The following is a 25,057-nucleotide window of genomic DNA, read 5'->3' as shown; positions in this document are numbered from 1 at the left end:
CGATGACAAATTCTGACTTCACACAAATGCTGATTGGCATGCACACACACGCACACACAGACACACACACATGTAAACCACATTTTTCAGATGATTTTGCTATCAACCGATGCACCTGCCTTTGTGCTGTATGTAAAATAAAGATCGTATTTACTCGAAAACGGATTACACAAAATGTTAATGATGAGGCAGTGTGGCGTATTGTTATTGTTATTTTATGTACTATTATTAAAATCTGTAAACATCAGATTTGTAGATGAATGTTAAACAGATATAGGCCTTTTTCTTCTTTCTTTCTTCTTTCATTCTTCCTTCCTTCTTCCCCTCCCTCCTTTCTTCCTCCCCCCCCCCCCACCTTTTTTTGGTGCAAAGTAGTTTTCCAGAAAATCCCCTGCCCCAAACAGGACAAAAGTACTTTGATTCTAACTGCTCTGAAAATATTTCTCACTCAAAAGGCTTTCATATTGACATTTAGTCCCTGAAGCTAAGGAGGCGAAGCAGCAAGATTTTCAACTAAGTAAGAGCTCTTTCATTTTTACCGTCGAATCAAAACCAAAACCAAAATACCCCAATCCTGATTAGCCTTAGGTAGATCTAAGTTAAAAAAAAAAAAAAAAGCCTATCTAGTCCAAGGAAGGGATCTTTTTGTAAGACTACGGTAAGTGGGTAGAAAAAGGGAAGGAGAATACAAAGGTGACAGTGTCACTGATTTTAATGTGAGTTTGGCCTTTTTCTTCCCAATTTAATGTATATATTAAGGTAGAAAACAATGCCAGATATCAGCATGTATTATCTCTTCACTCTCAGTTTTGGCCATTTCTTGGAGAAATCGTTTTCCGGTTGGATGACCTGTTGCCTAAGCACTGATTTTGTTTTCACTTCTTTTTTGGAGGTGGGGGGCGAGGGAATGTTTGCAGTGCTTGATGGTTGTTAGATTTGGGAAGTGCTCATATTGACAAAATAAGTCACAGAATGTAAACATGTCATTCATCTGGACACTAGGCCCATGCAAACGTGGTGAAACCTTAGGTCACCATGGTCAAATGAAGACTCTCCTGAATACAGCTTTGGTAGGTAAACTTACTTGCTTTATAAGTTTCACTGGACTGCCAGGACTTCAGGAATGTGGGTTTTTTGTTTTGTTTTGTTCTTTTGAGTTTATTTATTTATTTTTTGAGAGAGAGAGAGAGAGAGAGCACTTTCACACACACAAGCAGAAAAGGGGCAGAGAGAGACGGAGAGAATCCCAAGCAGTATCCATACTGTCTGTGCAGAGCTCAACGTGGGGCTTAATCTCGTGAACCGTGAGATCATGATCTGAGCCAAAATCAAGAATCAGACACTTGACCGACCGAGCCACCCAGGTGCCCCTTAACTAGAGATTCTTAAACTTCAGGGTACATAAGAAACACCAAGGTACTTGTTAAAAATTACTGGGCTCCTTGAAAAGTACAGCATAGAGAATGTAGTCAATAATATTGCAGTAACGTTGTATGGTGACTACCCTCACTGTGGTGAGCATTGAGTATATGTAGAAATGTCAAATCACTATGTTGTACATCTGAAACAAACATAACATTGTATGTCAGCTATACTGCAATTAAAAAAAACCAAACTTAAAAAAAAATTACTGGGCTCCAAGTAGAAATTTAAGGTCACTTAGTCTGGTATGGTGTCAGATTACAAATCTGCATTTTAACAGGGTATCTGAGGTGATTTCAGATCACGAAGTTGATTCACCATATTTTGAGAAAGGGTTAAATTATGTTTTTTCCCATACCTTCTTTATCAAGAAGAAAAGAGATGTAGATTAAATAACTATCCAAAATTAGGCTATAAAAGACAGAGCCATGATTCCAACCCAGGTCTGTCTACTTCTAATACATAAGCCCATGATTAATTCACACATTTTCTAGTCACAACAAATGCAGAAAACGTGATTTCTGATAAATTGAGCCACACAGATTTCATGGTCCTAAGGTTAATAACTTATACCATGTGGCATGTGGGTGGCTTAGTTGGTTGAGCATCCAACTCTTGATTTCTGCTCAGGCTGTGATCTCAGCGTCGTGGGATTGAGCCCTCATCAGGTTCTGCATTGAATGTGCCCCTCTCCCCCACTCATGCTTGCTCTCTCTCTCTCAAAAATAAAAATAAAAGTAAACAACAACAACAACAAAGTAACTTTTAAAGCATTACTGAAGTTTTCATTAAATTTCCTTAAACTTTTTCAGGGAACTTTTTTATTATTAAAGAATTGAGTTTTCTTTGCAAGCAGATCATCCATGTTTTGGGCATGGCATCACTACTCCCTGGATTAAGTTTCTGAGACATGCAGAAGTGGAAGAGGGTGGAAAGAGGCAGAAAGAAAAGAATGGTGTTAAATGGTGCTCAAGCTCCTCACTGTCATTAATGTCACTCTCATCGCTGAAAAGAATGAAGGGTTGATATTACTACTAATAGCCAAGGGGTGCTTGGGTGGCTCAGTCAGTTAGGCGTCCGACTCTTGATTTCAGCTCAGGTCATGGTCTCGTGGTTGGTGGGTTTGAGCCCCACGTCAGACTGTACTGGCAGTGCAAAGAGAGCCTGCTTGGGATTCTCTTTCTGCCTCTCCCCGTCTCTCTCTCTCTCTCTCTCTCTCTCTCTCTCTCTCTCTCAAAATAGATAAATAAACTTAAAAAATTTTTAAAAATACTAATAGCCAATCAGATGGCAATAGGTCACGTTCTACATTGTCTCCCATCCTACCCTGTGAGACCTTAGCTTAGTTAGGGCCAACAAATTTGGTTTGCCTATTCCAGTCTACTTTCTAGGGCAGAGCCAACATCTTGATGGACTTTTATGGCCTCCTAGTAGGACTAGGACGACTCATTTTCTATGTCTCTCACTTTCTCTTTTTATCTTCATTTTTCTTTCAGCCCAGCGACATGTCCTCACATACATGGAAGATGCAGTGTGCCAACTGCTAGAGAACAAGGAAGATATTAGCCAGTACGGCATTGCCAGGTTCTTCACTGAATAGTAAGTACCTGAGTGCTTTGTCAATAGGGTGAGCCCAGAGAAGGCCCTTGGAAGCGGGCAAGGTACAGGAAGAATAGAGCAGGAAATTGTTGATTATGCAGTGGCAGTGAATGCTTGGTTTTGGCAGGTCGGCTGAGGGCTGCCCAAACATGTTTTGGAATATGCCTTTGGTGCAGCTAGTTTTGTCCAGTGGTTAAGTCTCATGAGTGGTCATGACTATCGTAGCTCAAGAACTAATTGATCAGTTAGATCTGTTTCTTTAGGTCCCTCTTATAATTTTTAACTTTCTCCATTATTCAGAATACTCCGTCTTGATTGCCTGTAGTCAGTGTTCCTTTAGCCTGTGTTTTTTTGTAGCTGGCCTTTCTCATGGAAACGCTTGGGATGGTTTCCCTCTGCAGTTTTCTTCCTACAGGATGCTGTGTCAATCAGCTAATGATTTAAGAGTATTTATAGAGGCAGAAGAGCTTTCATAGTTTATGTCTTTGAAAGGTTGTGTTTCTTTGTAAAGCATGCTTGGAGTGTGTAAAAGTCAAAATGATTACTGCTTTTTTAATATCACAGAACTGTTTTTAGGCTGAAAGAGAATCCATTTTAAATACCTTGGTCTTCATGAAAGGATGTGCTAAAGAAATAGAAATGTTATTTTTATTTCCAAAATGCCATCACATATTTGTCTAATCATTTGGATTCTCCTTCCCTTTTTTATGGTTTGCTGGGAGTCTTCTAAGGAAGAGTAGCCTCTAACAGGCTTCTATTTCAGAGGAATCATGAGCTCAAGTCCATCCTCCTTGAAAACAGATTTTTTTCCTTTCTGTGCTCCAGAGCCTCTTTGAAGATCAGACAGCTTTTCTCACAGCCTAACAGCCTGGTTTACTGTTAGGGGAATTCTTGACTCTCCCTAGCTCTTTTGCCAAGCTATAGGCCTTTCAAATAAAATCTAGATGTCTTATGGATTGGAATTTCAAGTCCCCAGGGAAAAGAGGCTCTGTAGGCACAGAGCTGGTCCCTTCTCCCAGTCCTCTAAAGGAGGATCAAGAAAGGAATTTTCCTTGTTCCCATGGTGTGGGCTGAAGCAAATGAGGTGGGCAGGGAATAAAGACTGAGATTGAATAGCTTTGCTTGCTCTTACAGAACTGACAAGCCTACGGGTCAAGTTTCTAGGCCATTTAATCTGTACCAGCACTCCTGAGACTTCTTGCCAAGTGAAATATGATTCTTCTGGGGGCAATGCTTCTTCCTGTTTTGTTTTGTTTTGTTTTGTTTTGTTTTGTTTTTCCCCATTTTACTCTACCTTCCTCCTCACCCCCACCGTCTCCTGTATAAGTCTTTTTCCTGCCACGTTGGTTCCCTGAGGGCAGGCATCATGTCCTCCTCATCTTTGTGTTCCTAGTGCCTGGCATGATGTTTAGCACATAATAGACGGTAGGTGAATATTTGTTGAATACACAGCTGTATCTATATTTTAAGTTATTGCATACTATTTACTCTTATTCTTGATCATAATAAGTAATAAGGACTTTCTCTTGCTTTTTCTCTCTTTTTTGTTGATTCTTTTTGATAAAGCTCTCTATTCTGCCATATAAGAAGCTGTATACTGTACATGTAGCACTCCAAAAGTGAACCCAGCTGGTCTCTATAACTGATACTGAACTCTGTAGAGCAAATAGTAGAGCTTATAACTGTTTCAAAATGCTATCGAATGCTATTAACTATAGCTTTTATCCACCAGTACACTGTTGAAAAATATATTAAGATTTTCCATAGCACTGATAGAAATCTAGCTGCTAAGTAAGCTGTTTCTTGCCCTCAGGAAACTAAAACTTACAAGATGTGTGTGAGTGGCACACACCTGACACTTTTCAGAAATCATATTGGCCCAAGGCAAGTTATTTTGAGAAATGAACTAGCGTCAAAGCTCCAAACTCTTGGGGCACCTGGGTGGCTCAGTTGCTTAAGTGTCTGACTCTTGGTTTCGGCTCAGGTCATGATCTCACAGTTTGTGGGATCAAGCCCCACATTGGGCTCTGTGCTCATAGTATGGGAACTGCTTGGGAATCTCTCTCTCCTCCACTCTCTCTGCCCTTTGCCTCTCGTGCTCTGTCTCTCAAAATAAATAAATAAACTAAAAACAAAAACGAGCCAAAAAATCTTAAAACCAAAAAACAAACAAACAAAAAACTTGAAAGGTGCAGACATACGATGAAATTGAAGGTGGTATTTGGTAGACAAGGAGACCTGGGTGGTAAAAGCTCCTGATTTTCTTTGATTATGAATTTTATTTATCCAGTGAAAATCCTTCTTCCTTAGGCCTCGGTTTTGTACCAATTCATAGCAGTATAATGTAGGGAAAAGAGCAGTGCCCTAGGAAGAAGAGTTCCTTATTCTTAACAGTCCTCACTCTATAATCTTGGGCAATTTCTGCAGTTTTCTGGGCTTCAGTTGCCACAGCTATGATATAGGTATAATAAAATCTGTTGTTCTAATAATAATAACAATGTAGCAATTATACACTATAATGAGCAGTTTTTAATGAAACTCGTATTGTGTCTCAGCCACTATAATTCTTTGAAGTAGGTACTATTATTATCACCTCTGTTTTATAGATAAGGAAACCAAGGCTCATAAAGGTTAAAATAGCTTCTTTAAATTCACAAGCTAGTAAGTGACAGAGTTGGGATCACAAACTCGTAAGTGACAGCGTTGGGAATCAAGTCTTGTCTGGAGTATTTCAAAGGCTACTATTCTCTACTGCCTCTAAGTCACTATACTGCCTAACATTGCTAGAGACCTACCCAGATCGTTTTTGGAGGTCTCTTCTAGCTATAGTTTCCAAATTCTTTGAAATTTCCTTTATGAACTATACTCCACAAAGGTTATCACATAACCTTGTCTGTTGACCTTAGCTCATTGCCATTTAAATGTTTAGTATTGGCCTTCTTAGGGGATACAATTGGAACTGGCTCTAAACAATAGGAAGCAGGATTTTTTAGAAAATACGTTAACGGTACACTTCCATCTCTCGGTTTCAAGTTCATACTTGGGATTTTCGTGCACTTAATGATGGATGATTTACCTATAAACAATGATAAAAGTACTCTTTCAAATTGTTTTTGGAATGCTTTTCTGTTGATTTTCTTCTGTGGGTCTGCTTGTCTTCTCACCTGCGCTGTCTGTCATTCCTCAGTTGGTGGTGTTTTCCAACAAATCCATGATTGTTCCAGCAAATCTGCGTAAGCTGCAAAACACAAGGAGCTAAGCTGTACTGTGTGTGTATGTCTGTAAGACTGTGAGCTCTTTAGATCATATTCCTCTGGACACTCTTGAAAGAAGGATACTAAATCCCAGAGGATTTTCTTTTATGTCGTATGCAACCTCTACCTCTGAATGTTGTCTTTCAACCAGTGGAAGGTAAAAGGAATTAATAGCAAGAGGTGCCACTCTAAGAATAGACCAAGTGTCAGCGTGGGGTCAGGACCTCTGAAGAAGTACATCCAAGAAAATGAGGCCAGAGTAGCTGTAACTTAGAAACCACAGCAGAGTGTGACCAGGTTCTTGTGGTAAAGATAAAATGAGAAATGTGGTTTTTCAAGACATTGGAAAATAATGATGAGAGAAAACCAGGCTGAAATCTGAGAATTCCTATCAGGATTGGGAACTATTCTTCACAGGCTAAATTGATAGTTACAACACTGTGGCATCAGGGAGCTTGACCTCCACATACTAATATAGAAAAGAATGATGCTCTGTGGTCTTGGTTGGTGGGCCCAGGAGGGCTCTTTCTTATGATCAAGTGTCTTGTTTTTGTTTCTTTTTCAATGATGGTTTTAGCTTCTTGGGGATGCTTTCATGATGACTGTTTTGGTTGCAAGTACACAGATTACCTTCATTGATAGAGGTTTATTTTAAGGCTATGTAAGAATATAAGACAGCATTCACCCATGAATTCATTCCATAATTATTTTTGAGTACTTACTATGCACCTATGTGTAGTAGGCAGTGGAGCTGTAGTAGTGAGCAAGATAAATAAGGTGATTCTTGTCATGGACCTAAGGGGTTAGTGAGGGAGATAGTCAATGAATAAGCAAACTGATGAGGACAATAGCAAAAGCTGATAAGTAATAAATACTTGCTGTGTGGTAGGCGCTGTTTGAAGCATTTCAAATGTATTATTTCATTTAATTCTCCCAATACTATGAGCTGGGGTTTTAATATTCTCTTCATTTTTTTACACATCAGGCAATGCAGGTGCACAAAAGTAACGTTCCCAAGGTTACACAGCTGATGGCCACATCAAGGCAAATAACACGGAAGTCACTAGGGTGATGTGATATACAGGATAGCCAAGAAGACCTCTTGGAAATGGCATTTGAGGGCTTCTCCCAGGGATGATTGGCTCATCACATTGAAGAGCCAATAAGTTATGTCTGTTCAGGTGACTCGCCTTCTTTTTGTCTACCTTTGTTATCTAAGCTTTCCAAAAAAATCATTTGATTGATTGTATTTCCTGCTACCCAGAATGGAATAACCGTAATAGGCAGTGATCCGGGAAAAGCCACGTTACAAGTAATTGGCTTCCCTATGCATCAATCATTTATCATAAGGGAAAGTAATAAAATAATTAGACATAAAAGTTACCTGTGTTGTCTAATATCTAATAGAAATATGAAGATTGAAATCTTAGTGTTTAGAAAAAGAGCATTAATAATTATATCTTGATATATATTAATCATCAGAATTCACTTGGCAATTTGCATACCTCTTTTTATATACTCTTGCAGTAAAAAGCACTGGCATCAAATCCTCCCTTCTTTATTGTTTTGATTAGAATAAATCCGTGAAATGTGAACACTAATTCACTCCTGGAGACAAAAAGGAAGTTCCAAGAGTGCATATTCCTAAATCACTTAAAATGTAACTCTAACGAAAACAACCCATGATTATAAAATATGTATTGTTTCTTCCTTTTTTAAACAGGTGCTCTAAGCCCTATGAAAGATGACCCACTTCTCTCCTAGGTAATCTAGAACAGTCAGAGTATAAGCTTGCAGTTCTAAAGTTGGCAGATTTTTTAAGATTATCCATCATCCAGGATTTAAGTAATGTTTTGGGTTCTTCTTGTGCCCATGGTAACAAAGGAGCAGTTTTGGAGCAACAAGAAACACATCAGAACAAATCAGGACTTCATGGATTTCCAGGTTCATAACTTTGAATGAGGGATGGACTTGAGACTTCTCTGGGCCATTTCTGCTCCATGTTTTCCCTTCTTATTGTTGTTAAATTGAGCCAAATGTGCTGTGGTGAAGTAATGGTGACTAATCCTATTATAGGCTTCTTCAAAAGGGTATTGCTTCTCCCTGCAAACCACCCCCCCCCCATCTTTTTTCCATAGTTCAGTTCTTAGCTGGAGTTGACACACTATAACAGAAAATGACCCATTTCTCATTGTCAGCATCTGGATTCTCACAGACTGAGATAATTGCCAAGAATAGATTTTGCCTTGAGCTGGAGCAATCCTGTCCTCACTGTTATTGGCTCAGGCACTTCTGTTAAGATGTCATTTGTAAAACCTATAGAGGATTCTGGTTCTTTTCTATGTTACCAGGGGTATCCTATAGCAAAAGTACTCCAGAGAGACATAGTGGTGAGTAGAGAGTCACCAAAATCGATTTTGAAACTTAAAAATCCAGGTTCATCAAGGATATAAGCAGCTGCTTACTTGCTTAGAATCCATCACTCTCTTCAGTCCCTTCATGTTTTGATTACAGGAAAACCATCCAGCAGCACTTGACCTGGTAACTGAGGAAGCCATTTCACAGCCCACTGGTCCCCTGACTCATTTAGAAGTCAGAGTCAAAGGTTGTGGAAGTAATAATTGGGCCCAGATTCTCCCTGTCAGGAGAGACCTTACTTCCCCACCTCTTCCCTTCTGCAAGTTAAGAGAAACTTAGCTGTTGTGAAACCATTCAGTAAGAGGAAATGAAGGAACTCCATCCTTGGCTGAAGTATTCTCAAGAACAAGTGATATTATTTCTGTTTTCATGGCAGCTGCTTTTATAGCTAGCTAGTATAAAATTTAGGTATAATTTTCTACCCAAAAATATTTCCCCTTAGAGAAATTACTTGACTTATTTTAATCTATAAGTAATACAAAGAATCTTTACTTGGTCCAATCCACGTGCTGATCTTTCTTCTTATTCCACCGCTCTGATAATTCCCTGAGTCCCTCTCTGGAAATCAGGTAGACACACACAAATCTGAATGAACAGATCAGTAGTGCTATTAGAAATGTGAAATAGCTCATCAGAAGTCAAGAAACTTTAGTTCATCAACAGCAGAACCATTTAAATTCAACAGCGTTTCTAATTTCTTCCATAATTTGCTTAGAACTCTAGAAGATCTGTGGTGCTGGCAGCACAGGCCTGGCACAAGAGCAGGAAAGAATGACACATTCTGGCACCTTTAGCCAGAAGGTCTTTAATGAACTGGGATGGGGGTGGAGGGGATGGAAGGGAAGGCGGAGGGACAGTGAGGATTTTGGCAGCCACACAAAGATTCTTCTTCCCTGAGAAAAGTGAAATGAAAGTCAAATGAAGCTTCTCTCTGTTACTATGATTTGCTAAGATGTTTGTCTGTCTCTTGCTTCCAGCCCCATGGCAGGTGCATCTTTACAGTCAGTGACTTCCCCACAAAACAAATGGTTTCTCAGGATCCCTCAACAGGGGTCATGTCCAACCAATTTCCTGCCGAAGGCCATAACTGTGATTCCTTCCTTCAACTATCAGATGCAGTCTGACCAGCACAGTGGAAACCATCTTACCAGAAAATGTCACGAGCATGTACATTTACGTTAGGGACACATTGACCTGAGTTCTGGCTGAGTTCTGGGGCTGCGACAGTCAGTAATGCTGTTTCTGGGGTGGCCAGAGAAGCAGCCTTGAGTTCATCCCTTTGTCATTAAATAACATCAACAGCAAATGTCTTTGTTAATGTCCTCGTGTTATATTTTCCAGGTCGAGATCATGCTAGGGATAGTAATACCTATCTCACAGGGTTGTTGTACAAATGAAGTAAAATGACATGTATAAAATGGCTGGCTATCTAGAATTCATTCTTATTTTCAAATGGTCTTAGAATTGAAGATTTTGAGGACTTTTTAGTCTCTCTTGTCTTCTGTAATACCTCTTGCTTACTCTGCCTTTTGTGTGCTTTTTTGGAGATTAAAGACATTTGATGATTTTCTGCATCACCATTAGCCATTTAGTGTTAGCCACTTTACTCATCATTTGGTTCATTCAGAGAAAGGTCTAGGAAAGCTTTTCTGTCTTCCCTTTTCCCACCACTAAGCCATTTTCTCACTTCCTGGCTATACCCTCTTCTCTCTGGCTGCCAAGATGAAAAACTTCAAGGTGTAATAGGAGACCTGAGCTAGTCAAGTCTATCCAACTTGCATTGTTCCTACTCTAAGCTCTAGCGGTACAGGGATGTGCTCAGGGTAATGAAAAGCAGACGTTCTCTGCTGAGGTCATGGCTCCTCATGCTGGCAGCCTGCTGCAGGAAGCTGTTTATCTGTGCTTGCTGAGCCAAACTCCAGCCTCCCAACAGTTGGAATGTATTGAGAAACCACAGAGCCCAAAGAGACAACGTTACACAGGCAGTTCCAGGCAGGGAGAGTATATTTACACCATACAAGCCATACAAGCTACAGTTTACATGTGTGGGGATAATTGCTCATCTGCACACTCTCAAACTGCACCTTCTATGCAATATATATGCCCTCTCAAGGGGGTTTAACCAGGAGAATTGTACTGCTATATCCAAAATGCCCCAAACACCTACTATATAGTACTTGCCATAAGGAAAAAGAGGTATTATAGAAAATTTGATGTAAAAACCACCTTTTTAAGGTAGTGTTTTTTCTGAGTCAAATTTGATGCTTAGAATCTTGAACCATACAGACCCCGTCTCTAAAGCATCCCATAACGTTGTTCCTTGCATGGTTTTTCCAACTACATGTTTTTCTTATCTCTTTACCAAAACATCAAGTATCTTTATAGTTTCAAATGTGACTGTAAGATATGGTCCCTTGCCTAGAAGGGGATGTAATCTGCTTAAGGAGATAATGCTTACTGATTAGCAAACAATTAGAGAGCCATTTCAAGACCTTATACAATGGCACTAAGTTGTGCTCCGAGGTCTGAGAATAAGGAGAAATAATGGGTACTAGAGAAGTTAAATGAGGCATCATAGAAGAGTGTGTCTTGACTTGTGTGATGGTTAATTTTATATGTCATCTTGATTAGGCTAGGGTATGCCCAGACAGCTGGTAAAACATTATTTCTGAATAGTCCTGTGAGGGTGTTTTCAGAAGAGATTAGCATTTGCATTTGTAGACTTTAAAGAAGATCCACTCGCATCAGTGTGGGTGGGCATCACCCTGTTCCTTGAGGACCTGATTAGAACAAAAAGGTAGAAGAAGAGTGAATTTTTTGTTTGGTTTTTTGTTTTTTGTTTTCGTTTGGCTTTAGCTGGGACATCCATTATCTCCCACCTTCGGACATCAGTGCCTTTGAATTTAGACTAGAACTTACATCATTGTTCCTCTGATTCTTGGGCCTTTGGACTCAGACTGGGACTTAACACCACTGACTCCCCTGGCTCTTAGGCTTACAGACTTGGATTGAATTACGCTACTGACTCACCTAGTTCCCCACATTGCTGATGGCAGATCATGGGCCTTCTCGGCTTCCATACTCACGTGAGCCAATTCCATAAAAACATAAGCTAACTCTCTTCTTGTATATACAGTTTACCCTTGACCAGCACAGGGTTAGGGATGTCAATCCCCAACACAGTCAAAAATCCATGTATAACTTTTGACTCCTTGAACAACTTTACTAATAGCCTACTGTTGACCAGAAGCCTAAACAGTTGATCACACAGTTGATTAACGTGTGTTTTGTATGTTATATTTACTATATTTTTACAATAAAGCTAGAGGAAAGAAAATGTTATTAAGAAAATCACAAAGAAGAGGGGTGCCTGGGTGGCTTGGTCGGTTAAGCGTCCGACTTCAGCTCAGGTCATGATCTCACGGTCCGTGAGTTCGAGCCCCGCATCGGGCTCTGTGCTGACAGCTCAGAGCCTGGAGCCTGCTTCCGATTCTGTGTCTCCCTCTCTCTCTGACCCTCCCCCGCTCATGCTCTGTCTCTCTCTGTCTCAAAAATAAATAAACGTTAAAAAAAAAAAATTAAAAAAAAAAAAAAAAGAAAATCACAAAGAAGAGAAATTTCAGAGTACTGTACTATAAAAAATCTGTGTATAAGTTGACTAGCACAGTTCATATTTGTGTTGGCCAAGCATCAACTGTATGTATGTCTCTACTGCTGGTTCTGTTTTTCTGGAGAACACTGACTAATACAACCTGGAAAGGTGAATAGAATTTGGATAAGCAAACAAGAAAGAAATATTTTTTTTTTTTAATTTTTTTTTCAACGTTTTTTATTTATTTTTGGGACAGAGAGAGACAGAGCATGAATGGGGGAGGGGCAGAGAGAGAGGGAAGACACAGAATCGGAAACAGGCTCCAGGCTCCGAGCCATCAGCCCAGAGCCCGACGCGGGGCTCGAACTCACGGACCGCGAGCTCGTGACCTGGCTGAAGTCGGACGCTTAACCGACTGCGCCACCCAGGCGCCCCCAAGAAAGAAATATTTTTATGTGACATGACAGTGCTATAGCCTAGTGGTTAACAGCACAGACTTTGCAGTCAGATCTATGTGCGAGGGCCTGCCACTTACTAGTATGTGAGCTTATGCAGGTTGCTTAGTCTCATCTATAAGAGAGAGAGACTCATATATAAAATAGAAAGTTCCATGTTGCATAATTATTGGAAGGATAATGAATATAAAGTGCTTGGTATTCTATCTGTGACGTACTAAGTGTTGAATGAATGGTAGCTACTGCCACTGTTGTTGTTTGTGGCATTCAACAAATGTTTATCGAATGCCTTTGTGTTAGTCAGTATTCTAGACACTGGGGGATACAGCAATGAAAAACAGATAAAAAAAAATCCCAGCTTTCATGGAGCTTCCCTTCTGACATTAGCTTTCATTCTGAAACTGTATTTTACCTTTTTTCCTCTTGTAATAATTTTAGACTTATAAAAAAGTTGTAAAAATAACATAGAGTTACCATATCCCTTTCACCCAACTTCCAGTAATGTTAACGTCTTCTCTAACTATAGTATAATTTTGAAAATCAGTTCATTGAAAACTATTAACTATCTATGGACATTATTAGAATTTGCACCTTGATTTTTGAAGGGTAATTTTTTCTGGTATAAGTTCTAGGTTGGCAGTTATATTAGTACTTTGAAGACACTATTCCATTATCTTCTAATTTCCGCTATTTCTGTTGAGAAGTATCAGTCATTCTTACACCTTTGAAAAATAATCTGTCCTTTGGCTACTCCTTGGATATTTCTCCTTGGTCTTGGTTTTTGATAGTTTTACTATAATGTGCCTAGGTTTGCTTTTCTTTATATTTAAACCACCTAGGATTCTTAGTGCTCCTCAAACCTGTAATTTGATGTCTTTTATCAGTTTTTGAAAGTTCTCAATTTTTAGCTTTTCAGATTTGCTTCTGTTCCACTATCTTTACTCCTTCTGGGATTCCAATTATACAATCCAATTATATAAACATTAGACCTCTTATGTACTTCTCTGCATTTTTCATCATTTTGTCTTATATGGTTCCTTATGGATACTTTTTTCTGACCTATTTCCCAGTTCATTAATTCCCTTTTCATTTATGTGTAATTTGCTGTTAAACCCATGTACTGAGTTATTAATTCCAATTCATGTTTTATTTTTGTTTGTTTTTTTAAATATCTTACTGTAATACTTTTAATCAGTCTGTTTTAAATACAAAAGAGGGGGAAAGTTGCAAGCTGGGGGAAACTGTGAATGTTGAAAGTGACTTGGAAAAACCTTAGGATTTGTTTATTAGTGTTTCTCATACTTCTCTTAGTCTTGCTTCCCATAGTACATCTTCGTTTTTCTTTTTTATTCCCAGTAGTGAAGATTTTATTATTTATTAATTTTTTTAAATGTTTATTTAATTGAGAGAGAGAGAGAAAGAGAAGGGGAGGGGGAGGGAGAGGGAGACATGGAATCTGAAGCAGGCTCTAGACTCTGAGCTGTCAGCACAGAGCCAGATGGGGGCTAGAATTCATAAACCGTGAGATCATGACCTGAGCTGAAGTCAGACGCTTAACTGACTGAGCCACCTCAGGCACCTCAAAGATTTTAATTTACTTTACTTTCTGTAGTTTATTATGAAAACCTTATATAGTTTAAAACTACTATTTTAGTTTGTTTATTAGAGGCTTTTTTTTTTTTTAAGAGGAGTTTTAGGATCACAGCAAAATTGAGAGGAAGGTAGAGATTTCCTATGTATCCCTGCCCCCAAAATGCAAAGGCAACATTTATTTTTATTTTTATTATCATTACCAACATCTCCTACCAGAATGGCATATTTGTTACAATTGATGAACCTACATTGACAAAGCACAGTCACCTAAAGTTCATAGTGTACCTTAGTGTTCTCACTCTTGGTATTGTACATTCTATGGGTTTGGACAGATGTCTAATGACATATGGCCATCATTATGGTATCATACAGAGTATTTTCACTGCTCTAAAAATTCTCTGTGTTCTTCCTGTTTATCCCGTCTTCCCACCCAATTCCCAGTAACCACTGATCTTTTTACTGTCCTCATAGTTTTGCCTTTTCCAGATATTGTATACTTGAAATCATACAGTTTATAACCTTTCCTATTTATTTATTTATTTATTTACTTACTTATTTATTTATTTTTAAACTTTTATTTATGCAAGTAATCTCTACACTCAGCGTGGGGCTTGAACTCACAACCCTGAGATCAAGAGTTGCATGTTCTTCTGACTGAGCCAGCCAGGTGCCCAATTATTGTATTTTTTAGTTCAAGAATTACCATTCAGTTTTTTTATGGTTCTTTACAAATTTTTAGCCTTCATTTTCTTGAACATGGTAAAGCAAGCTTATTTAAAAGTCCATAATTCAAAATCTGGATTCCTTATGGGTCTGTGTCTATTACCTATTCTGTCTCTTGAGTTTTTACTCCATTGTCTTAAATTGTAGCATACTGTTTTCCTTCAGTTGAGTGTTGTACTTTGTATATGAAAAATTCTAGAGATAATGTAAAGCCTAGAATGCTATTATCTTTCTTCAGAGAGGATTTATATTTGCTTCTGACAGATGGTTTGAACACTAGCAATCCTGGATTACCTCAATCCAGTCAAGGGGTTGGAATAATTTGAAGCTAGGCTTAAGTATCAGGGAGGGCTGATCTATTTTTAAAATTTGTTTTTTAACGTTTATTTATTTTTGAGACAGAGCATGAACGGGGGAGGGTCAGAGAGAGACGGAAACACAGAATCTGAAACAGGCTCCAGGCTCTGAGCGGTCAGCACAGAGCCCGACGCGGGGCTCGAACTCACGGAACGCGAGATCATGACCTGAGCCAAAGTCGGCCGCTTAACCGACTGAGCCACCCAGGCGCCCCATGGGCTGATCTATTGTTAGATATAGCCTTTCAGGGTGCCAACCAAATCCTTAGGGATACACCACAGTCCCTCTACCCAGTCTGGCTGGGTTCTGAGCTCCAGGTTTTTGACTGCCAAGCCTCAAGAGTCATTTGAAAATTCAGGAACTTAACATTAATTAAAAACTATTACCTGTTCAGTCTATCATCTTCCTCTTTCAGGACCAGCAGAAGCCCGTGAAACTACTAGTGGGTGTCATGATATCTTATTTTTGAAGGGGTGGTGAGTATAAATGATACTATGAGGTTCTGGGCTAACTTTAATGTGATATGAAAATATTTGAGGTTTCTGGGGCACCTGGGTGGCTTAGTCAGTTTAGCATCCAACTTCAGCTCAAGTCATGATCTCACAGTTCATGAGTTTGAGTCCCACGTTGGGTTCTCTGCTATCAGTGCAGAGCCTGCTTTGGATCCTCTGCCTCCCTCTGTCTCTGTCCCTCCCCTACTCAGGCTTTCTCTCTCTCTCTCTCAAAAATAAATAAAAATATTTTTAAAATGTTTGAGGTCTGTATTACTGACAAAATCACACATGCTGCTAATTCTACTATGTGTGTGTATAAATACACACACACATATATATATACACATATATACATATATACACATATGTGTGTGTGTGTGTGTGTGTGTGTGTGTGTGTGTGTATATATATATATATATATATATATATATATATATATATATAAAGGAAATACTAAATTCCAGTTAATGGTTTATAAAAATAAAGATGCAATCTTTTTCTATCCAAGTTTGTGTATTCCTTTAATTCAATCCATGGACTCTTCTGTTTAGAATTCCTGTTTATGGGGAAAAGTGGCACCAAATGCTAGGCTAACTTCTCTGGGTTTTATTCTCCTCTCATAACTTGGCCTTGTCATTCTTCATTTGCCTTGGTGGCTCTCTCATACTTCAAACAGATCCTTTTAATAATTCATCTAGTTTTCCTCAGCCAGAAATGTTGGTCTAAATTACCTAGTCTACCTTTATTGTAAAAGGAAGTATTTTCGGACTTTTGTTCTAGCAGAATGTAATTATATTAGCAGAAGTAGAAAATATACACAGAAAGAGGTCGTAAAGGAGTCTAAACTGACTTGTGGAGGACTAGTCCGTGTTGAAAAGCAACAAACAAGGAAATATATAATTAGGATAGGGCCGGTTTACGGGAGGCTCAATTATGTTGAAATAAGAAGAAAGACAAACGACAGCACCTTGTAAAGGCTGAGAACTAACACTATGTCACTTCTAAGGCTAAGTCACAAAAGGCCATGTAGATTGTGCCTTGGTCTCTGGGAACTCACTTTTCAGACACTCCCTCTCGGGAGTTGCCAAAGATTCTACTGACCAGTTGCCAAACTTTAAGAAGCCCAGCTATAAGTTTGGTTTTCGAGTCTAGGTGTCTGACATGTGAGGAAGAAGCTTCTACATAATTTTCTCCCTAAAAAATAAATGGCTGATTCAAGTCTTCCCAATTCAGGTCCAGACGTATAGTAGAGACAAGCTATCTCTACTGTACTCTGTATATTTTCTGACCTACCGAATCCATGAGTATAATAAAACTGTTATTTTTTTTTTTTTGTGCCACTAAGTTTACTATGGCTTGTTGTGCAGCAATAGATGATTGGAACAAAATTTGTTATTGGGAGTGAGGTGCTACAGTTACAAAAACCTCAAATATATGTCATTGGCTTTGAGACCAGACAATAGGCAGAAACCAGAAGGACCTTGAGGAGACTGACAGTGGAAGTCTGATGGGCCTCAAGTAGACATCTTTAAGAAGATAAAACTGAGAGAATGAATACATACAAATATCAATGTACTTGCTTCAGTCAGAGTCCTGGCAGTTAACAGATAATACATTTAAGAAGGGTAGCTGGCAGTGGGGTGGGGGGGCGCTGGGTGGCTCAGTAGGTTAAGCGTCCATCATGATCGCACAGTTCGTTATCAAGCCCCACATCGGGCTCTGTGCTGACAGTTCAGAGCCTGGAGCCTGCTTTGGATTCTATGTCTCCCTCTCTCTCTGCCCCTACCCCTCCTCGCTCTCTCTCTCTCTCTCTCTCTCTCTCTCTCAAAAGTGAAGATTAAAAAATAAAAAAAAAAAAAAAAAAAAAAAGAAAGGAAGAAAAGAAGGTATCTGGGGAAAGTTTTAAAAAGAGAATATTTACAAAGGTGCGGAAAGGATTAAGGGAAAGTGGATTACCCCAGAGCTAGCAACAGTTAAGATCTGTTATTACCCCAAGCCTGAAGAGACAAGTGGAGGGAGTGGTTTCTTGAATCTAGAAAGAGTAGGAACCATCTAACATAAGCTGTGACCTTCAGTAGAGGAACAGAGCCAACCCCAACCCACAGCTGACTGGCAGGAAGAGAATACAATACCCCAAGCTCATTCTGTCTCCTCCCACCCTTCAGTCTCTTGCCAATACCTCCCTCTGGCTTTAACCCAAATGAGAAGCTACAGCAAGGGAGTCTATGGACTAAAACCTATACAGATCAGGGGCGTCTGGGTCACTGAATTGGTTAGGCGGCTGACTTTTGATTTCACCTCAGGTCATGATCTCAGGGCTTGTGGGTTCTAGCCCTGTGTTGGGCTCTGTGCTGACAGAGCAGAGCCTGCTTGGGATTCACTCTCTCCCTCTCTCTCTCTCTGCCCCCTCTCCCCCAAGATCAAGAATTGCATGCTCTTCTGACTGAGCCAGCCAGGTGCCCAGTGGACTGCCTATCTTTTTCTAGCTACCTACAGTAAAATGTGAGAGAGATGAACTAAAGAATAAACTATTTTGTTTTCAAGTAGAATTTAGAGGAAATAGAGCTCAGGACAATCTTTCAAACCAGCAAAAACTATTCAAAAGTAAGAAACTGCCTTAAGACACAGATCAAATCCAGAGTGGTAGCATAGAAATGTGGTCTAAGGGTAAAGATGAACCCTTTGTTAAAACCTTAGCAAGGGTTCTAGCTGGAGCTTCATAGACTCTTTCAAATGGCCAATAGGCCTAAGGATCTAAAGGGTGTTGTCCCACAGCAGCCTGATAGGGCGCCCAAATAGGGAAGAGCCAGTCTCAACGAGATTCGTGGACAAAGCTTTTGTCTAATGGAGTAAACCCCAATAAAGTTAATAGAAAAACCATCACCATCGTTTTTAAGAGAATTGTATTTATGGAAACCTCACTAGCTTGGACTAAAGAAGATATAAATAATACAAAATAAAAAGTGGCCTTTGGACCCCCAGACTTCTACAGGCAGGAAGCAACCTGAGAAAGCTATTCAGCTACAAACAGAGACTATGATTTGTGGAAATAAAAGTATATTTCAGAAGATGAAACCGAAAGCCCAGAGTACACAATCAAAAGCCATGGAAAGTGTTTACCAGGGAGAAGTACTAGGCTTAAATCAAGGAAATAAGACATGTGGGTGGATGGATTTCAGAATTGCAACGAATCAACGATTACTATATTGCCTCCCATTCTCCCCCTTTTTGGATGGAAGTTTATTGTGGTTATCCTATCCCTTTATTACCATTTACATACTGGGCATGTGAGAGCATGCCTGTCTCTTTAGTTTATAGGTGTTCAGAATGAGGAATTATACAAGGAGCTGTACCCAAGAAATTGTACTTGAGGAACTTCCTCTATACTTGGACTTGTTTTATATGTCAAGGTCCTAGAATTTGGGTTGATGCTAAAATGGAATTAGACTTTTGGGGTCTCAGTGTGTAGGGGGTATTCTGCATCTGGGAAGAATATAAATTGTTGTGACCAGAGGGCAACTGTGGCTGATTATATTTTCCAAAGATAGCTGCACCAGTATCTCTTGTCCCATGTGATCTACAAAGTGATCTTGCCATGCCCCCGATAAAATACGGAGTCTGAGTTTTTACAGAGACGTGCCTTCATGTGCACCCATATTCATTCTTTGTGCTAGGCTTACAAGGATCCTTTTAATCTGGGAACGTCATGCCTTTCTATTCTGAGAAGTTTTCTTCAATAGTTTTTCCTCCCTCCATTTTCTCTGTTCTTTCAAACATCCTGTCTACTTACATATACACACATACATATGTAATTTTATATAAATGGTATCATACTACACATGTTGTTCTGTTTAACTTTTATTTTTCAGATTACATAGGCTGGTTATCCTTTAAGATTTATCAAATATGACATTGAATATTTATCAATTAATATGGCATTTTAACATACCCAATCATTATACTGACATATATAAAATCTTTAAGCTATTTCTCACACCCTTTTTTTTTAATATGAAATTTATTGTCAAATTGGTTTCCATACAACACTCAGTGCTTATCCCTCCTCAATGCCCATCACCCATTTTCCCCTCCCTCCCACCCCCCATCAACCCTCAGTTTATTCTCAGTTTTTAAAAGCCTCTTATGGTTTGGCTCCCTCCCTCTCTAACCTTTTTTTTTTCCCTTCCCCTCCCCCATGGTCTTCTGTTAAGTTTCTCAGGATCCACATAAGAGTGAAAACATATGGTATCTGTCTTTCTCTGTATGACTTATTTCACTTAGCATAACACTCTCCAGTTCCATCCACATTGCTACAGAAGGCCATATTTCATTCTTTCTCATTGCCACGTAGTACTCCATTGTATATATAAACCACAATTTCTTTATCCATTCATCAGTTGGTGGACATTTAGGCTCTTTCCATAATTTGGCTGTTGTTGAAAGTGCTGGTATAAACATTAAGGTACAATTGCCCCTATGCATCAGCACTCCTGTATCCCTTGGGTAAATTCCTAGCAGTGCTATTGCTGGGTCATAGGGTAGATCTATTTTTAATTTTTTGAGGAAACTCCACACTGTTTTCCAGAGCGGCTGCACCAGTTTGCATTCCCACCAACAGTGCAAGAGGGTTCCCATTTCTCCACATCCTCGCCAGCATCTATAGTCTCCTGATTTGTTCATTTTAGCCACTCTGACTAGTGTTCTCACACCCTTAAGTGGCTCACACACCAAATAAAAACTTTTTATTTATTTATTTATTTATTTATTTATTTATTTATTTATTTATTTAATATTCCTTTTTGAGAGAGAGAGTGTGTGTGCATGCATGAGCAGGGGAGGGGCAGAAGAAGAGGGAGAGAGAGAAAATCTGAAGCAGTCTCCATGCCCAGTACAGAGATGATTCGGGGCTCAATCTTTTTTTTTTTTTTTTTTTTAATTTTTCAATGTTTATTCTTGAGCAAGAGGGAGAGACAGAGCATGAGCAGGGGAGGGGTAGAGAGAGAGGGAGACACAGAATCTGAAGCAGGCTCCAGGCTCTGAGCTGTCAGCACAGAGCCTGACGTGGGGCCCAAACCGATGAACCGTGAAATCATGACCTGAGCTAAAGTCGGACACCCCACCGACTGAGCCACCCAGGTGCTCCTGGGGCTCAATCTTAAGACTGTGAGATCATGACCTGAGCTGAAATCAGGAGTCCAACACTCAACCAACTGAGGCACCCAGGCACTCTGCAAGTAAAAACTTTTTAGACTGTGTGTCCCAATTTGAACTTCTGAAAATATGTTTGCCATGTGCTAAGGAATGAATTGGGGAATGAGCATGATATTGGTGCTCTGCATTGCTCACCCTTCCTTTCCTACATGATGACCCCATCTTAAATGAAGGAGTCTACATACTGGAGAGTAGTTTAGAATTGCAGTATTTTATGGAAACAATTATCCCTAATGACTTTTGTAAAAATAATATGTTTCTTTTGGAGTCTGAAGCCGAGTAGCGATGCAAGATTTTTTTCTTGGGAATCCAGACCTTCTCTTTAATCAGCAAAACCCTTTAATTTGCTAAAGATCAGTTTAGTGCCCCGTTGACCACTCAGTGGAACACGCAAGTGTTAGAGAGAGATCCCTTGTGTTTTTTCTTTAGTTGTAAATTCCACCCAACTAGCCCATTAATTGCAGTGGATGGGAACTGGAGAGCTGTTCATTTGGCAGTTAGCAAAGGGTGGTAAAAGAAAGAAAAATATCTCTGATATTTTTGCTTAGGAATTTGAGAATTCAGAATTTAGGCATAGATAGCTAGATTAGTGTGTTTAAATACCTTGAATCACTTTAAATCATTCCTTGTTTTGTAACATACTAACAAGATCTTAGAGGTACCTAAAACAGTGGTCGGGAAATTGCGTTGTGGATTTAGGATCCTCCAAAAGCAACATCTGCTAATGGGCCGAGTGTGTAGGTGATAGATGAGCAAACATGGATTAGCTAATGGAGTAAGAAGTACTGTGTCCTGTGGTTACCTCTCTATACTTTATCTGAGAAAAGGTATAGTTTATAGGCGAGAGGCAGTTTCTTTGGGGCCCAGTGTACCTGTTTTACAAGGCTTTTTTTTTTTTTTTTTTTTTAATCATGTCCTAAAGATAACAAGAATGTATAGTGGCACTAGATGGTATTAATCAGTTTAGGATGTTGACATGTTAAATTGTATAAAACAAGGCAGACACGATTACTTTTTGCCAGCTGCATCCATTCTGGCAAGAGCTTACTAGGTTCCTGCTTGTTTTGTTGTTGTTGTTGTTGTTAACCCATTAGAGAAACTAACCACTATATTGGTTCCAGCCAAATCTTTGTCATCACTGCTCCTAAAAACCTCTTGGGGACCAACGAGCACCTGGCCATTCTGAAAGCCTCTATCCTCAGTGATTGATGCTCATCTCTGCAGGCTCCCCAAAGCCCTCCTCCCTTTCTCCTGAAGCACCTTCAAGCATTTCTGCATGGCTACCCACTCACTCTCTTCTATTACACCTCCTCCTCCCGCCTTACTGAATGCTGGATTTCCCAGCTCACAACTCTTAAGAAGGAGCTTTATTTCAGAGTAGAAAGGGGCCCCCATATGTGGCCTATTATATCCATATCAACTTGCTTACCCTTTTCAAACAGCTATTGTCTTTTAATAGGGTCCTGCCTGGCAGGGGGAGTCCTTAATTCTTGCCATATAAGAATGGGCAGCTTGAGTTACAGCGAACTGCAGTTTGGTGCTCTGATCAAAAGGCCTCTGTTGTTTTTAAGGGTTTTTTTTTTTTTCCCTTCTCTCTCTCTCTCTCTCTCTCTCTCTCGCACGCTCTCTCTCTCTTTCTCTCTTTCTATATCCTGGGCTAATAATTCAGCACAGCAAGGTCATTACAGGCTTTGAATTGAGAGTTGAGAGTGTTAAATTACTGACCTAGAATAAAAGAGATCTGGGGGGCTCTCAAGAAAGATAAAGGGATTCCGGCTAGTAAAGTGCAAGCCCAGCAGCCTCACTTCTTAACAATATTATTTTTTTTAATCCTCTCTGTCTTCAAAGTCTTTTCTGGGACAAGGAAAGATCTCCTGCCAGAGAAATTAGGTTAGGAACTCAACGACATCTTCTGGGTGCTGTGGCCCAAATGCTAACAGTTCATGCGGGCCTGTATGGCTGTCTTTTTGTCTCCCCACCTTGTCAGTATTGCACACTCCTCCATCTCGCACTCTTAACCAACTCTGGTCCTTTATCGTGTAAGTCAAACAGAAGTGATATTTCAGCGGAAAGATTGTATCTCGCACAGGGATTTCAGACATGTGAAAAACACACCACTTAGGCTTCGAAATACCTGAAAAAGATGACATTGTCTCATTAAAAGCTGCTTCTATTCCATCTATATTTTGTAAATAATGTTTGTCTGGTCCTACCATACTATAACAGGAAAAAAATTGCCCTATTGTGAATTAATGTGGCCCTTCCACTCGACTATATTGGGTCTTCATATTTGGCCAAAACTGTTATCTCCCATATATCCTTTCCCCCAATTATGTCTTAAAGCCAAGCACCCTTCACATCCTCCTGAAAACATTGACTTCCTAAGTTTGCTATTTTTAGAAAAGTCCCTGAAACCGACTTTCACAGATTTTCTACTGAGCAAAGTAATAATAATAGCGTATAGTCCCTGGATATGCCAGGCAGGCATTTTACAACATGCATTATTTATCACATTTAATAATCTGTGGCAACTTCATTCCTGTTATCACCATTTTATAGATAAAGAGTAATTGAGGCACAGAGTGGTTAAGTACCTGGCCCAAAGTCGCAAAACTAGGAAGTGGCAGGATGTGTCCCAAATGAGTGCTTCTTGAACTTTAACGTGCACACGAACCACCTGGAATCTTGTTAAAATGCAGAATTGGATTTCGTAGGTCTCAGATGGGGCCTGAGATTCTAACAGGCTTCTAAGTGCTACCAATGCTGATATCTTTGGTCCACTCTTCCAGGAGCAAAGCCATAGTGATCTTACTTCAGAACCACTCTAAAAAAAAATGTTTTGATTATAGTTTCCAAACTATCCCATCAGACAATTCTATAAAGTTACATAGTGGATATTTGACACCAATATCCCAATTTCTTTCTTTATTGTCATGGTAAAATATATATAATGTAAAATTTACCATTTTAACCATTTTTGAGTGTACATTTCTGTGGCATCAATTACATTCACACTGTTCTGTAACTATCACCACTGTTTATCTCCAGAACTTTTTCATCTTCCCAAATTGAAACTCTGTACTCATTAAACACTGACTCCCCAATAGCACCAACTAGAGAATTAGGAAGTTTCAGACATGAAAAAGGGAAAGGATAGAATGTACCCTGTAGCATTGAATTGGAATGGAACTGGTATACTCATGGGTTTTAATAAATATAGATAGCTAGATATATAGAAATGAGTATGAGTGTCTGCCTGTTTGTGTGTGTGTGTGTGTGTGTATGCACACATGTAGAGTGTGTATATATAAATCTTCATTTGTTTTTTAACCCTGACTTCTGAGAGAGCCTACAAGCAATGATACATTTGGAGCACATCCAGCATCTACCTAGATCTTGGTTTCTAAACACTGTCCTCTAATAAAAGCAACTCTGTCTTCTTGAAGAAATGGCTGGCTCCAGGATTGGGTAGAGAAAAAACAAGATGAACCTGGAACATCTTTTTCTATTAAAAAGTAAGGAAGTGATAAAAAAAAAAAAATTGTGTGGCCATGTCAAAAGGACATAGCAGTCAGCTTGGGGTGCCTGGCTGGCTCATTCATTCAATAGAGGATGTGACTCCTGATCTTGGAGTTGTGAACTGAAGCCTCACATTGGGCGTAGAGCTTACTTTAAAAAAATCAGCTTGAAGGGGCTTCCATAGCCAAGTCTGGGATAATTTGAGCATCAAAATAAATAATGATAATAAAGGATTATAACCTATTGAGTGAAAAATCCAGTAAAGTCCATTAAGATACAAAACAGATGATCCTAAGGGAAGGGAAGCAAAAATAATATAAAAACAGGGAGGAGGACAAAACATAAGAGACTCTTAAATATGGAGAACACACAGAGAGTTACTGTAGAGGTTGTGGGAAGGGGAATGGGCTAAATGGGTAA

The 25,057-nt window shown here is 39.4% G+C and overlaps 1 protein-coding gene across 4 annotated transcripts in view; it reads left to right on the top strand.

The window, feature by feature from the left end:
• Positions 1 to 25,057, top strand: part of CSTPP1 (centriolar satellite-associated tubulin polyglutamylase complex regulator 1) — a 202,791-nt gene that overhangs the window by 46,159 nt on the left and 131,575 nt on the right. For 3 of the 4 annotated variants that reach the window (XM_019412361.2, XM_053899763.1, XM_019412363.2), the window contains exon 2: positions 2,919 to 3,021. In XM_019412361.2, the coding sequence (XP_019267906.1) occupies positions 2,919 to 3,021 (103 nt within the window). Of the gene's footprint in view, positions 1 to 2,916; positions 3,022 to 25,057 lie in introns of those variants that run through there. The other variant, XM_053899762.1, reaches the window with a different exon arrangement.

The sequence above is a fragment of the Panthera pardus genome, unplaced genomic scaffold, assembly GCF_024362965.1.
Source record: "Panthera pardus isolate Hobbes unplaced genomic scaffold, ASM2436296v1 HiC_scaffold_12, whole genome shotgun sequence".
In the NCBI taxonomy this organism is placed as follows: domain Eukaryota; kingdom Metazoa; phylum Chordata; class Mammalia; order Carnivora; family Felidae; genus Panthera; species Panthera pardus.
The sequence above is the reverse complement of the archived record's forward strand: the minus strand, read 5'-3'. Positions and strand labels throughout refer to the sequence as shown.